Source organism: Apodemus sylvaticus, chromosome 1 (genome assembly GCF_947179515.1).
Source record: "Apodemus sylvaticus chromosome 1, mApoSyl1.1, whole genome shotgun sequence".
In the NCBI taxonomy this organism is placed as follows: Eukaryota; Metazoa; Chordata; class Mammalia; order Rodentia; family Muridae; genus Apodemus; species Apodemus sylvaticus.
In genome coordinates, this window is record NC_067472.1 from 7,282,219 (window position 1) to 7,294,831 (window position 12,613).

At 51.9% G+C, this 12,613-nt stretch overlaps 1 protein-coding gene across 1 annotated transcript; it reads right to left on the minus strand.

The window, feature by feature from the left end:
- Positions 1 to 7,509: 7,509 nt before the first annotated feature.
- Positions 7,510 to 11,406, minus strand: Adra2a (adrenoceptor alpha 2A). The gene is made up of 2 exons (XM_052183598.1): positions 10,714 to 11,406; positions 7,510 to 10,583 (listed from the first exon to the last, which is right to left on the minus strand). Exon 2 carries the CDS (start codon positions 10,275 to 10,277, stop codon positions 8,880 to 8,882), a length of 1,398 nt encoding a protein of 465 aa, XP_052039558.1. The 5' UTR covers positions 10,278 to 10,583; positions 10,714 to 11,406; the 3' UTR covers positions 7,510 to 8,879.
- Positions 11,407 to 12,613: the final 1,207 nt, after the last annotated feature.

Genomic DNA, 12,613 nt, shown 5'->3' on the forward strand with positions numbered 1-12,613 from the left:
CTCCTTTCGGTGGATGTCCTGTGCCTCGAGTGCCTGCCATAACTTTCCTCAGTGATGGCCTATAACCTGGAATGATAATGCAAATAAACCCTTCCCTCTTCCAGGTTGGTTTTTGTTGGGTCTTGCATTATAGCATCAGCAGTGGAACTAGAACAGTTTTCCCTCTCCAGGTACCTTTGGTGTAGACTCTGAGGAAAGAGTCACCCCACTCCATCAAGTCTCAGAAGAGAAAGGATTAGGTGCAGACAGAGAGAAGCAAATATGAAAAGGTATAGGAAAGACTTGTCCCAGACCAGCGAGTTGATAGTAGACAGTGTCACAGGTTCCCTAACATCCTTGGAAACAAATGACTGATCTTGAGGAATCTAGGCAGACTGGCACTGGAGTAAACAGGGTAAGAGACAGACATGCGGCTTACCAGATTCTCTGATTTCAAGAGGAACACTGGGTGGAGACATCTTGCTAATATCCTGAGCATGCACTGTGTGCCCCGGAGTTTTCCTGTGAATCTCACACTCACCCACCACCCCTTCGACCTTAACCCACCCCTCCCACTGCCCAGGAGTAGAGAAGGCAGCTGAAGTGGGAAAACCAGCCCCATCACCAGTTGTTCTCCAGTCACCCAGGCCAACTGGTAATTCTCCAAAAGGATGTTTGCTTTTAGCCACAAACAGGAACCTCTAAGACAAAACCTTCCCTGAAAGATGTCTGTTCACAGAGGCGGGAACCATAGTGCAAACAGGGACAGCTTTGGGTCTGCACAGAGATTGTTACTGCCTGCTGGGTGACCTCTGCAGGAGGGGGTGCCTCAGGCTTCCCTGAGTGTCATATTGAGTCCCCTGGCATCTCTAGCTTGGGTGACTGACACACATTCCTAGTCAGTTTCTACCCAGTGGCCACAATGATTGTTCCAAACAAATTCAATAGTTGTCCTCTCTTATCTAAAAAAAAATCCCAATTGTTCCCACTGCTCCCGGGATAAAGTCTTTCACCTGCAGCTACATGGTCTGGCCTGCGCCCCTCCCCATTCACTCTCAACAGCATGCCCTCCTCCCAGAGGAAACTTTCTCAAACATGGGGCTCCCCTCTTCCGTTCAGCACCCCTCCCTGTCTCCTTGTCTGACTCATTCCGACCTCTGCCTCAATTCTCAGCTAGCTGTCTACTTCCCCACACATCCTTCTGTGTGCCTTAGCCCAGCTCCGGGGCTCCTACTGGGAAGCTGGGTCTTCATCTGTCACTGCCCTGGTGCCCTTAGCGTTGGTTTCCCCTCAGGAAAGCAAGAGCTCTAATCTCCTTGTTCACTACTCTGTTCCCCAACTCTGCCAGCTTGATCACGGTTTAAAATATATATAAATGTTAAATGAAAGAAGGAATGAAGAGGAGAATCTACCATTATTGTTATTTCAACATCTCCACTAGCACCAGAGTATGGGGGTCGGGGGGTGGGGGGAGTGAGTTCTAAACATGTGTGTCCAGCTGCTGCTTCTTGGCCCCTGAAGCTCAGGCTATGACATATAAAAAGCCCAGAGGACTGTGGCTCGGATTTCAGGGCCTCCCCAAGTGTCAGGGAAGGAGAATAAGAGGATGCTGTGAGGGTGTGGGTGTGTGCACACCCATCTGTCTATGTGTCTGTGTGTGCAGGCATACACACACACAGCAAGCCAATGCTCGTAACAATATGGATCCCAAAGGACCCAGCCAGCTAATTCTATTTTATGTTCAAACTCCATCTTATGTCCAGCCTGTCCTCAGTTTGAACTTGGTAAGTGGAAAAACCACAGTTTGGTTCCAGGAACCAAGACACCCCACCACCACCACCCCGCCAAGTAACAGCCACTCTACCCTTGATAAGGGGAAATGCCCAGTGTCAGGTCCAGGGCAAATTGCTCAAGTTATTGCAAAGTCTATGATGTCAGCTAGAATTTCATGCAAGCTATGCTTTCTAAAATGTCAACCAATCACGTAACTGCCAAGTTAGAAAGCCCCTTACCCAACTTAAACTGTATCAAAGATAAGGCTGACAGCAGCTCAGCGCCTTCCACACCCATCCATTGCATTGGAGAGGTTGGCAAAGGTGGCTGAGCTAGACCTTGAACAAAGACTCTTTGCTTTTGCATATGAGTTGGACTCCTGTTGGTCTTTTGTATTCTGTGGGGAGCCTGAGGTTGGGGCAAACAGAAACAGACTCTTACATCCACAAAAGAGAAGAAAGCTCTCTCTCTCTCTTTCTCTCTCTTTCTCTCTTCTCTCTCTCTCTCTCTCTCTCTCTCTCTCTCTCTCTCTCTCTCTGTGTGTGTGTGTGTGTGTGTGTGTGTGTGTGATTTTTGTTTGTTTGTTTGCTCTCTTGTTTGTTGCTTGCTTGTTTGTTGCCTGCTTGCTTATTGCTTGTTGCTTGCTTGCTTGTTGCTTGCTTGCTTGCTGTTTCTCTACAGCTAGCTGCCCAGTGATCTAAGCAACCAGCCCCTGGACAAACTGCAGGAGACAGTCAGCTTGACTCACTCTGGCTCAGCTCCCCAAGTGCTATCACACTGCCTAGTCCTGGTTTCCTTTCATGTCTGATATTAAATGTTCTGTGCTTGCCTCTGTCATGGGCCCTGAGCTGAGCCCTGGAAGACTGACCCTGGGAGCTTCCGATACCCTGTGAGTCTTCAGTGGGGACTGCCACCAGCAGATCAAGGTGCATGAGTGAGAGATTCTCTACTTCTCTTCCTGCCCAAGGCAGCTTGGCAATGGCTAAAGCCTCCCCAGCCCCCATCAGTGATGGCTACCAGCACCAACCTTGCAGCCTGATCAGCAACTCCTTTACCCATTCTCTTTGGCCTAAGGGTGCTGAAAGCCCCCAACTGTGCCCCTTGGAGGCATTTCTCAACTCTGTCTCATCTTGTGAACAACCCTGCAGTTTCCCTTCATTTACCCCTTCTCAGTGCACTATCTTTGTTCTCAGATTCAAAATTCATAGAGGACCAACATTTCTAGCTTTGATGGAGCTGGAAAGCACATGGAGAGCTTCTCTAGCCTGGCCTCCCTCCATCCCTGAAATCCTTGTAGCTGGATAACTCTTCCCTTTCATAGAAAGCAGGAGAGCATAGGAGCTAAAGAAACTAGCACAGAGAACTAGTGTTGGCCCACATCCATCATTGCTGATCTAGCTCAGTCAGTACTGTTGCCCTGGTCTAGGGCAACTCTTGAGGAGAAGCTCCTCACAGTTAGGATCTGTGAGCCAACCTCATACTTTGGCACGCATGCCCACCTCTCTGTAGTCTAGATCTTCCATCCCAGACAAGCCAGCTCCTGTGTCTCCATACACAGCAAGCATATGCACACACAGACACAAGTGTGCATAAGTATGCATACCCATGAGTCACACACATACTCATACATGCTCATGTTCATACATACAAATAGGCAAGTTTGGCCCACATCTACAAGCCACAACACAACTCCAACCCTTACTGAGTATAATACTCCCGGAAATACCTGTCCTCAAGAAGAATTAGACCTGTCTCTACACATGTTTTACCTAACAGAGACAGAGGAGAGCAGATTTAGTATTTTATTTCATCTAAAAATGGATCAGCAAAAAAAGCCCCTAGAGATCCCTGAGCCAAGTGTCACAGCAAACATGATTTGATACAGCTTGTGACACAGCACACCAAGACACCAAAGAGACCTGTGAAAATTTTTATTTTCCAAAATTTTATTTTCCAAAATTTTAGTCCACTTTATGTGGACTAACATGGTCTATGTATTTAGGAATACAGATACACACATACACACACACACAAACACAAACACACACACACCACTACCACTACTACCACCACCACCACCACAACAACAATAGCAACAACAACAATAACAACAACAATTTTTTTAAAAAATAGGCCATGAATTTGAAAAGAAAAAATTTGAGGAGGTGGTATCTGTGTAGGGAGGTAGAAGGATTTGAAGGGAGGAAAGGAAAGAAGGAAATGATGTAATCATTTCCTTTTAGAAGGCATGATATAAATGATAACTGGATGAACAGGTAGATGATAAGGATTAACTGGATAATGGGTGGATACATAGACATGGGGAGACTAGAGATTGATTTAATCAGGTCCACAGAACACATCTAAGTGACACTAGACAATGCAGCAAGTTTCCTTTTACAAATCCCTCAAAGAGATAAGCTCAAGGTCCCACAGCCAGTCAACAGTGAAATGAAGACCAGAAAGCAGGCTTCTCGGTCCCTTTCCTCCCTCACCTCCTCCCTTCTCTGTATTGAACTCTAAACCCCAGGATTTCTGTCAATTCAAGTGATCTATGCTGTGTCCAACCTGAACTCTGGTGTTTGTCACTGTGCAGTGCAGTGCTGTGGACTGTTCCGTTATAGAGGCACCCTTTGCTGAGGTGGGGCTCTTTGAATCCCAGACTCCCAGACCCACTTGATTGTCAGAACCCAGGGTAAGGTACTGAGGGCAACCTGGCAACCTGACTCTGGAGAAAAGTCCCCTGGATTCCTGCATAAGCAATCCAGTGTGTGAGATTTCACCACACACCAGTCAGAATGGCTAAGATCAAAAAGTCAGGAGAAAATAAGTGCTGGCGAGGATGTGGAGAAAGAGGAACACTCCTCCACTGCTGGTGGGGTTGCAAGCTGGTACTACCACTCTGGAAGTCAGTCTGGTGGTTCCTCAGAAAACTTCACTTCCGGAGGACCCTGCTATACCACTCCTGGGCATATACCCAGAGGATTCCCCAGCATGTAATAAGGATATATGTCCCACTATGTTCGTAGCAGCCCTATTTATAATACCCAGAAGCTGGAAAGAACCCAGGTATCCCTCAACGGAAGAATGGATGCAAAAAATGTGGTATATATACACAATGGAGTACTATTCAGTCATTAGAAACAATGAATTCATGAAATTCTTAGACAAATGGATGGAGCTGGAGAACATCATCCTAAGTGAGGTAACCCAGTCTCAAAAGAACACTCATGGTATGCACTCACTGATAAGTGGATATTAGCCTAGAAGCGTGGAATACCCAAGACACAATGCACATATCGACTGATGCCCAAGAAGAAGAGAGGAGTGGCCCCCGGTCGGTCCTGGAAAAGCTCAGTGCAGCAGTATAGGGGAATACCAGAACAGGGAAGTGGGAAGGGGTGGATTGGGGAACAGGGGGAGGAAAGAGGGCTTATGGGACTTTCAGGTAGGGGGGGATCCAGGAAAGGAAAAATCACTTGAAATGTAAATAAAGAATATATTGAATAAAAAAAAGAAAGAAAGAAAGAAAAAAATCAATGTGAAGCCAGGAACTGCCCTTGCCACCCCTAAGAACAGGATCTGCTGGGGGGGAGGGGCAGCCCTGGCACTTCTTCCTTGGTTCCTCTTGAGGCCAACAGAACCTGCCGTAGGGATAGATGGTGACAGACAGAGAGTCCAGGGGAGGACAGGGGTGAGCAAGCCCAGGAGGATGAATCTCCTAGTCACCTCTGCGGCTCCCTGGTTAGGCACTGTGAGAGCTGAGGACACTGAGGCCACATCTGGGCTCTCGCGTGCTGATTGAATTGAGTCATCGGGAAGGAAACACCTGGAGCGAGTTATCACCCTCTCACCTGAATGCCCCCTCAGACAAAGCCTTGGGGGAGGAGGATATGCAACTGTCCAGACTAAGATGGGGGTCCTAAGCTCCCCAAACTTGTCCTCACAGCAAGGAATCTAGGAAGCTGCAAGAAGCAGCTGTGACTCTCAGGGACCATGGGGAGGAAAGGTGTGTGTGTTGGGGGGGGTCATCATCCAATCTTTTCTCCTTATGGTACCCACCCCCATCCCCACATATACCTTTCACAAACTGCCACTTGACCCTTCAAAGGAGCAGCAAGCCCAGTTGTGAACTCAGAAGCCCAGGGTCCAGCCTGGGCTCCAGCCCTCATGTCCTCCTTGTCTAAGTAAACCCACGCCTAAGGCTTCTCCATTAATGTATGGGCTGGGAGATGCCAGGATGCCAGACCCTCCTCACACCCCTCTGCCCTCACTCTGAAGATACAGGCAAGGCAAACATCCTCAGCTAGCAAGGCAGAATAAAGCCAATGGTGAGTTACACATCTATCTGCCTCTGTGCCTAGGTCACACAGCCCGGGTCCTGGAGGCCTGCCAAGCTGGCCTATTGTCTAGCACTGTTTGCCTTTGGGGCAATGGGCGCCTAGAATAGAGGGGTTGGAGCCTGGGTGAGGGAGGCTGGAAGCAGGCCTCAGCTTCAGCCCGGGAAGCCTGTGGTACCACAGGCTAGGAGTTGGGGATGATTTGCGAAGCCCCTAAAGAAGGGTCACTGGTGCTGTGTCTCCTGCCTCACTCCTGTCTGCAGGCTTGAAGGACCTAGATGACTGGAGATCCTCCTCAAAGATCCCTTTGTCTTCCTGTCCTAGGCTTCTCAGTCCAAGGGCCACATGCCTTCCCTCCCACCACATCCTTCACCACAGGGAAGATGCCGCAAGCATGTCCACAAGGCACTCAGCACCCGCTTCTGCAGCACGCAGAGCTGCCCTGGCTGCACTTAGAAAATCTGCTCTTCCATCAAAACCAAATCCTGCCATCTGCGTTTGTACCTCAGACCCAGCTCCTCACCGAGATCTCTGCACTCAGCTGCTTCAGGATTTCGCCCACAGTCATGCATAGGACTCATTGGAGCTCACCCTCCTATCTGGGGGGGGGGGGGCAGCCTGTGGCCAACGCCCCATTACCCACATCCATGGGACCCTAAGCAAGCCACTTCCCCCTGCCTGCCTCCATATTAAGTGGGATCATCAGATCTCTAAGACCCTTCTGGCATTAAAATGCCATAGCCATTGTTGTGAGGGTCTAAAGCCCTCCCAAGGGAGAGGACAGGAAAGAGAAATAACAAGGAAGCTGACCTGTGACTAGAGAAAACTCAAACCGCCAGCTAACACCTATACCAAGCAGTGGAGCATTTACCATATTCTCTCTTAGCACATTTTACTGTATGAGGCACATTTCCAAGTGTAATCCAGACTTTTGTATATATACACTTTCTGATAGATATATACTTTGAAGAATACACATATTCGGGGGCATATAGACACTTTAGGGTGTGTGCATATGGTATACTGGATATATCTACGCTGCGTGTGCAGTGTGTTTACATTCAGGGGACTGTGACCAGCACAAACCTAGAAAGTCTGGGGTAAGGAGCACAGACTCTTCACAGAGATGAAATGGAAAGCAATGAACTTATAACCAAGTAATAATAATGAACTTATGTAATTATTCATCATATTATATTATTAACCCTAAGAGTCTTCTGCACTATTTCTTTACCTGTAAAATAGCAATACAATTCACCTCACAGCTTTCTTGAAAAGATTAAAGATCACCCATTGAATAGGCAAACTGTCTCACATCAATGTGTTAGTGCTCAGGCTTCAAAGACAATTGCAAAGTGTGTACTAGCAGATAATCCCAGAGCTCCCAGACTTGAAAACTCAATTACTAGACAGGAGGGCCACTTAATTCATGTTTATTTCACATTTGATCTGTAAACTTTTATTTAAAAAAAAAATCCACCGCCATGAGCAACAAGTGCTGACATTTAGTTTTTCCCTCATGAAAACAGATCACAGGCCTTCCATAGTCCGCCTAAAATAAGTAGAAACCAGGTTGTAAACACGAAGTCTCCGCCTACTCCCTGACTTTGGCAATTCATTAGTCACATGATCTCAGCCAGAAAAGCAAGGGGAGGTAACACTTTGATACCCAAGAGCTCTTGGGCCCGCACTGTACAGGGCGGCAGGCCCATTTGTCTTCTCACACTGTTTACCTTGGCAAATTGTATCGGGTTGGTTTCTTCCACATAATTTCCCCTCCCGTGTATCTAAAAACAGCAGCTAAAATTCCCCTTAGTCAGCATTTTCAGGGGGAGGGGCGGCACGCATACAAGATAGAAACACACACACTCTTCTTCAACCTTGGCCCCAGAGGAGGGGAGAGCCCCCAAGTCCGTTCTAAAGTGAGTTACTGGGGCAAGTGGTGCCTCAGCGGATAATGGCTTTATACACAGGGCTGATGGTGCAAGGCAGACGGCTCATTTCCTTCTGTCTTGGTCCATCGCTGTAATATTTACATAGGAAAAGGCAATTATGCTGTTAGGCACAGGGGAAAATGAACAGAAATCCCTTCCCTGTCAGGAAATGTCAAAGCGGGTCCGTGTCCAGGGGACAGTCACCAGTTACTGCTGAAAAGCACTGAGAGCGACGACTTAACACTAGAAAGGGTGTTGCATTGCAAAGGAGCTTGGTCTGGACCAGATAGCCCACTGTCTGAGGCTGGAGGGCATCTCCACAGCCAGGAGTCCAATATCACAGCAGGGCAAACACTGAGGGACCCAAAGTATGCTATCAAAAATAATGTATATTTACAGTGGGGGGGGGAGGGCAGGCAGGGCTGCCCTGCATGATTTTTGTAAGGAAGAGGGGTGGGGAGATAATTAGCCAAGGCTAGGAAACCTTGGTTCATTAACCCTTTGGCAGCCATGCCCTCTCTAGTACTGTGCTTGCTCTGAAGAGCTTGGGGAGAGTCAGACTTAGGGAGAAGATGACAATATCATCAGGAAACAATACTGATCAGGGGTAGCCCACCAGGAAACTGGCCTGTGGGTTGGGAACAACCACAGCAACCAGCAAAAAGGCTCATGTGTCCCTCTCAGACAGAACAAAAGGTCTCAAAGGCCACTGAGCTCCTGTCAAGCTGGGTATTACAAGTAGCAGGTAGGTCCCGGATTTCAGAGTGCTAGGGGCTGCATGCATAGACGCGCCCCCTCGAAGCCCAGGGCCTGCATCTGACCAGTGTGTGTAAGCAGGGCACGGCCCATGAGCTCACACGATGCGCTTTCTGTCCCCACGGCAGAGGATCTTCTTGAAGGCGCGTCGGAAGTCGTGGTTGAAGATGGTGTAGATAACTGGGTTCAGCGAGCTGTTGCAGTAGCCGAACCAGAAGAAGAAGTTGAAGAGCTGGTTGGGCACCGGGCAGCCGACCGCTATGAGCGTGTAGGTGAAAAAGAACGGAAACCAACACACCACGAACACACCGATCACCACCGCCAGCACGAACGTGAAGCGTTTCTCCCGGTTCTGCCTCCCGCGCCAGCGCGACGCTTTGGCGGCCCCGCCGCGCTCCTCTCCTTGCCCGGACCCCGAAGCCCCCGGCCCCGCGGCCCCAGGCCCGCGCCGCGGCAGACTGTCCCCGGGCTTCACCTGGCTCGCCCGGGTCTTGCCCTTGGCCCGAGGGCCGCGCTCGGGTCTGCGGGGTCCCGGGGGCCGCTCGGCGTGCTCGGACGACGAACTCTCCTCTAGGTCCAGCGCATCCCCATCGCGCGGCCCGGCGGGCGCAGGCTCCCCCGGGGCGCCGTTAAGCTGGGTGGGCAGCGGCTCGGCCTCGGCGCCCGCGGGACCCGCTCCGCGCTCGGGGCCCAGCCCGTTGGGCCTGCGGTCGGCGCCCCCCGGCGGCGCGGAACAGGCGTCCGGGCCCCGGCGGCTGGGCGGCACGCGGGTGCGACGCTTGGCGATCTGGTAAATACGCACGTAGACCAGGATCATGATGAGGCAAGGCGCGAAGAAGGAACCGATGGACGACGAGATGACATACCACTTCTGGTCGTTGATCTTGCAGCTCGGCTCGGCAGGCTGCTGCCCGCCGCCGGCGCCCTTCTTCTCTATGGAGATGAGTGGCGGGAAGGAGATGACAGCTGAGATGACCCACACGGTGACAATGATGGCCTTGATGCGGCGCGGCGTGCGCTTTAGGTTGTACTCGATGGCCTGCGTGATGGACCAGTAGCGGTCAAGGCTGATGGCGCACAGGTGCACTATGGACGACGTGCAAAAGAGCACGTCGAGAGCCAGGTAGATCTCGCACCACACCTTACCGAAGTACCAGTAGCCCATAACCTCGTTGGCCAAAGAAAAGGGGATGACCAGCGTGGCCACCAGAATGTCCGCTGAGGCCAGGGACACCAGGAAGAGGTTTTGGGGAGCTTTGAGCGCGCGACTGGTGAACACCGCGATAATAACCAGCACGTTGCCAAACACTGTGAACAGCATGAGCAGACCAGCCAGGCACACCAGCGTCAGCGTCACCTGCAGGGAGTAAGGGGTGGCCCGGGTGCCACCTCCGGGCGCCTCGGTCCCGTTCCAGCTGCTGTTGCCGGCATCGGGCTGCAGGGAGCCCATGGGCGCAAAGCTGCCCTCGGCCAGCGGCTGCTCCTGGCGGAACATGAACGCGGGTGCCGCTTCGCGTGGGCCTGCTGCCAGCTGCCTTCCGGCCCCGCGTCCGTGGGTCCTTCTCTTCCTCCGGTGCGCGGCTCGTCCCGCCGCGCCTCACATAAGGAAGAGGGCCGCAGGGAGCCCGGGCCCAAGCTGGGGAGCGCTAGTGGTCCATGGACTGGAGCCCGCGAACTAGCTCCAGTCGTCCTTCCGACGCTCCGGGTGGGTGCTTTCTCTCGCCCAGCTCCTCAAAGAGAGCCAAGTTTTATTTCTAAGCGGCAGGATCGAGTAGGGCCAGCTGGTGGTTAAAGATTTATTCTTCAAGAAAAAGAGAAAAGAAATTATCGGTGGCCTGATGATTTGGAAAGATGTCAGAAATGTATACAAATGCATTTAGCTAGCCATCTAAACCTTGACTTTTAAGGTGAGCGAAAGCAGGAAGTCTTACCGTAACTAAGAGGCAGCCGCGGGGTGTTGGTGCGGGCTCGGGGTCCTAGGTCTGTCTTCTTATACCCGCGAAGAGATTTCCGACTCCGGCGCTACCCCCGAGGCGCGGTGGCGCGGGCTGGGCCGGACCTCCGGCGACGGCGCGGACTCTGCCTCCTCTAGGAGCCCCACAGGACTTCCAAAGTTGTGCGCCCTGCTGGGGCTGGGACGCTGTACACAGAGCTCGGGGGTGGCGGCGCTGGGGTGAAGGGTGTGGGGACCGCATGAAGCCGCTCCCCCCCCCCTCGGTCCTCAGGGCCAAGCTAGGTGAGCGATCGGCTCTCCTGGAGGCGCGGCGGAGCCAGGGGTGGCTGCTAGCCGCGAGCCGGGTGGGCGCTGAGCGCCGCAGACCCGGCAGGGGTCTGAGGAGCGCGTGAGTTTTAGCAGGACCGCAGGACTTGGGGCTGGCGGCGCTGGGGTGGCTGGGCGGTGCGCGCCGGCTGCTGGGCGTCTGCACGGAAGCGGGAGCCGAGGCTGCTCCGCCGCTCTACGCCGGACTGGTTTTATAGCCCCAGGATGAAGCCGGCGTTGCCGAGCAGCCGGCGTCAGCCCCCACGTGGGAAGTCGACCCTCCTCCGCCCCTCGCGCCTCCCCTCCTTAGGTCTCGAGCCCGCACCGGTGTCGGACCCCAGAGAGCGCTGCCTCGTTTGCTGGACCAGCCTTTTGGAAAGGCGGATACAGGGAACGAGGGGCTTTAAGAGAGAGCCTAGGGAGTGGGGAGCGGCCCCTGCTGGGAGTTGGCCGTTTAGCTACTAGCTGGCCCAGGAGACAGTAGCGGGCACCCAGCGGTACACCGATCTAGCTAGGTTTTTAGCAGGAGAGGGTGGCAGGGTGCTGGGACCCGAATTAGGAAATGCAGAGTGGCTTAAGAGTCGCAGGCGAAGCAGCCCCGCCCGAGGCCAGGCGCAGGTGCTCCTGGTGGCTGGGATGAAAGGGATTCTGGCAAGGTAAGCTTGTGCAGGTTCCTAAGGAACCACTGGAACGGAATGGACCAGCACCCACGCGAGCAGACCAGGCCGGAGTTATCCATATTTAGGGAAGAGAAAGACACGTATCCTTGCAGCCACCGACCTGTCTGCGGGACTCTCAAGGCCTGGAGTCTTCACTGCGCCCCTTTGAACGTAGGTGGGGAAGGGTCCTGGAGGGGTAGGCCCTGAGCCGTGACAGAACGAGGGCGCACTGACACCTGCTGGCCGCTGGTCGTCACGGCTGGAAAGCTACTTTAGAGCTGCAGGCTCCTCTGGAGTCCTTTCCTCCATTTTTCTCCTGTCTTGGGGACAAGTTTGGACTAAGCTGGGGGGGTGGGGGGAGAGGGAGCAGATTTCAAACTGCACTATATCATGATGCAGAAATTTTCAGGTTGTATATATCTACGTCCGATGAGAGCGAGGCTCGGAACCCTCTACAGATGTGAGAGTCCTGGACCTTCCTCTCTGTCTGCACAGCTTTAAACCACTGGGAACCATTAACCGTTTGCTGAAGCACAGATAGTTTATGAAGAGCGCCACATTACAAGTAGATGCAAGCCTTACACACATGCTGTTTTAATCAGTACCTACTGTGTGCATTAATTAAAGTATCACACTGTACTCCACAAATGTTTACAATTATTATGGGTTTATCATAAAAAAGGTTTTTATGTTTATGGAAATTGATACGCTAACTACCCTGATTTGGTCGTTCTGTGTGTGATATTGAATTAACATACAGTAGCTTACACATTTGTACAATTAAACGTGAAAGAAAAACATCTTGTTAAACTTTACCCCACTTACACAGGCATACACTCCCAACACACACACACACACACACACACACACACACACACACCACACATTTGCACAACATCTGTCGGTGAGGGC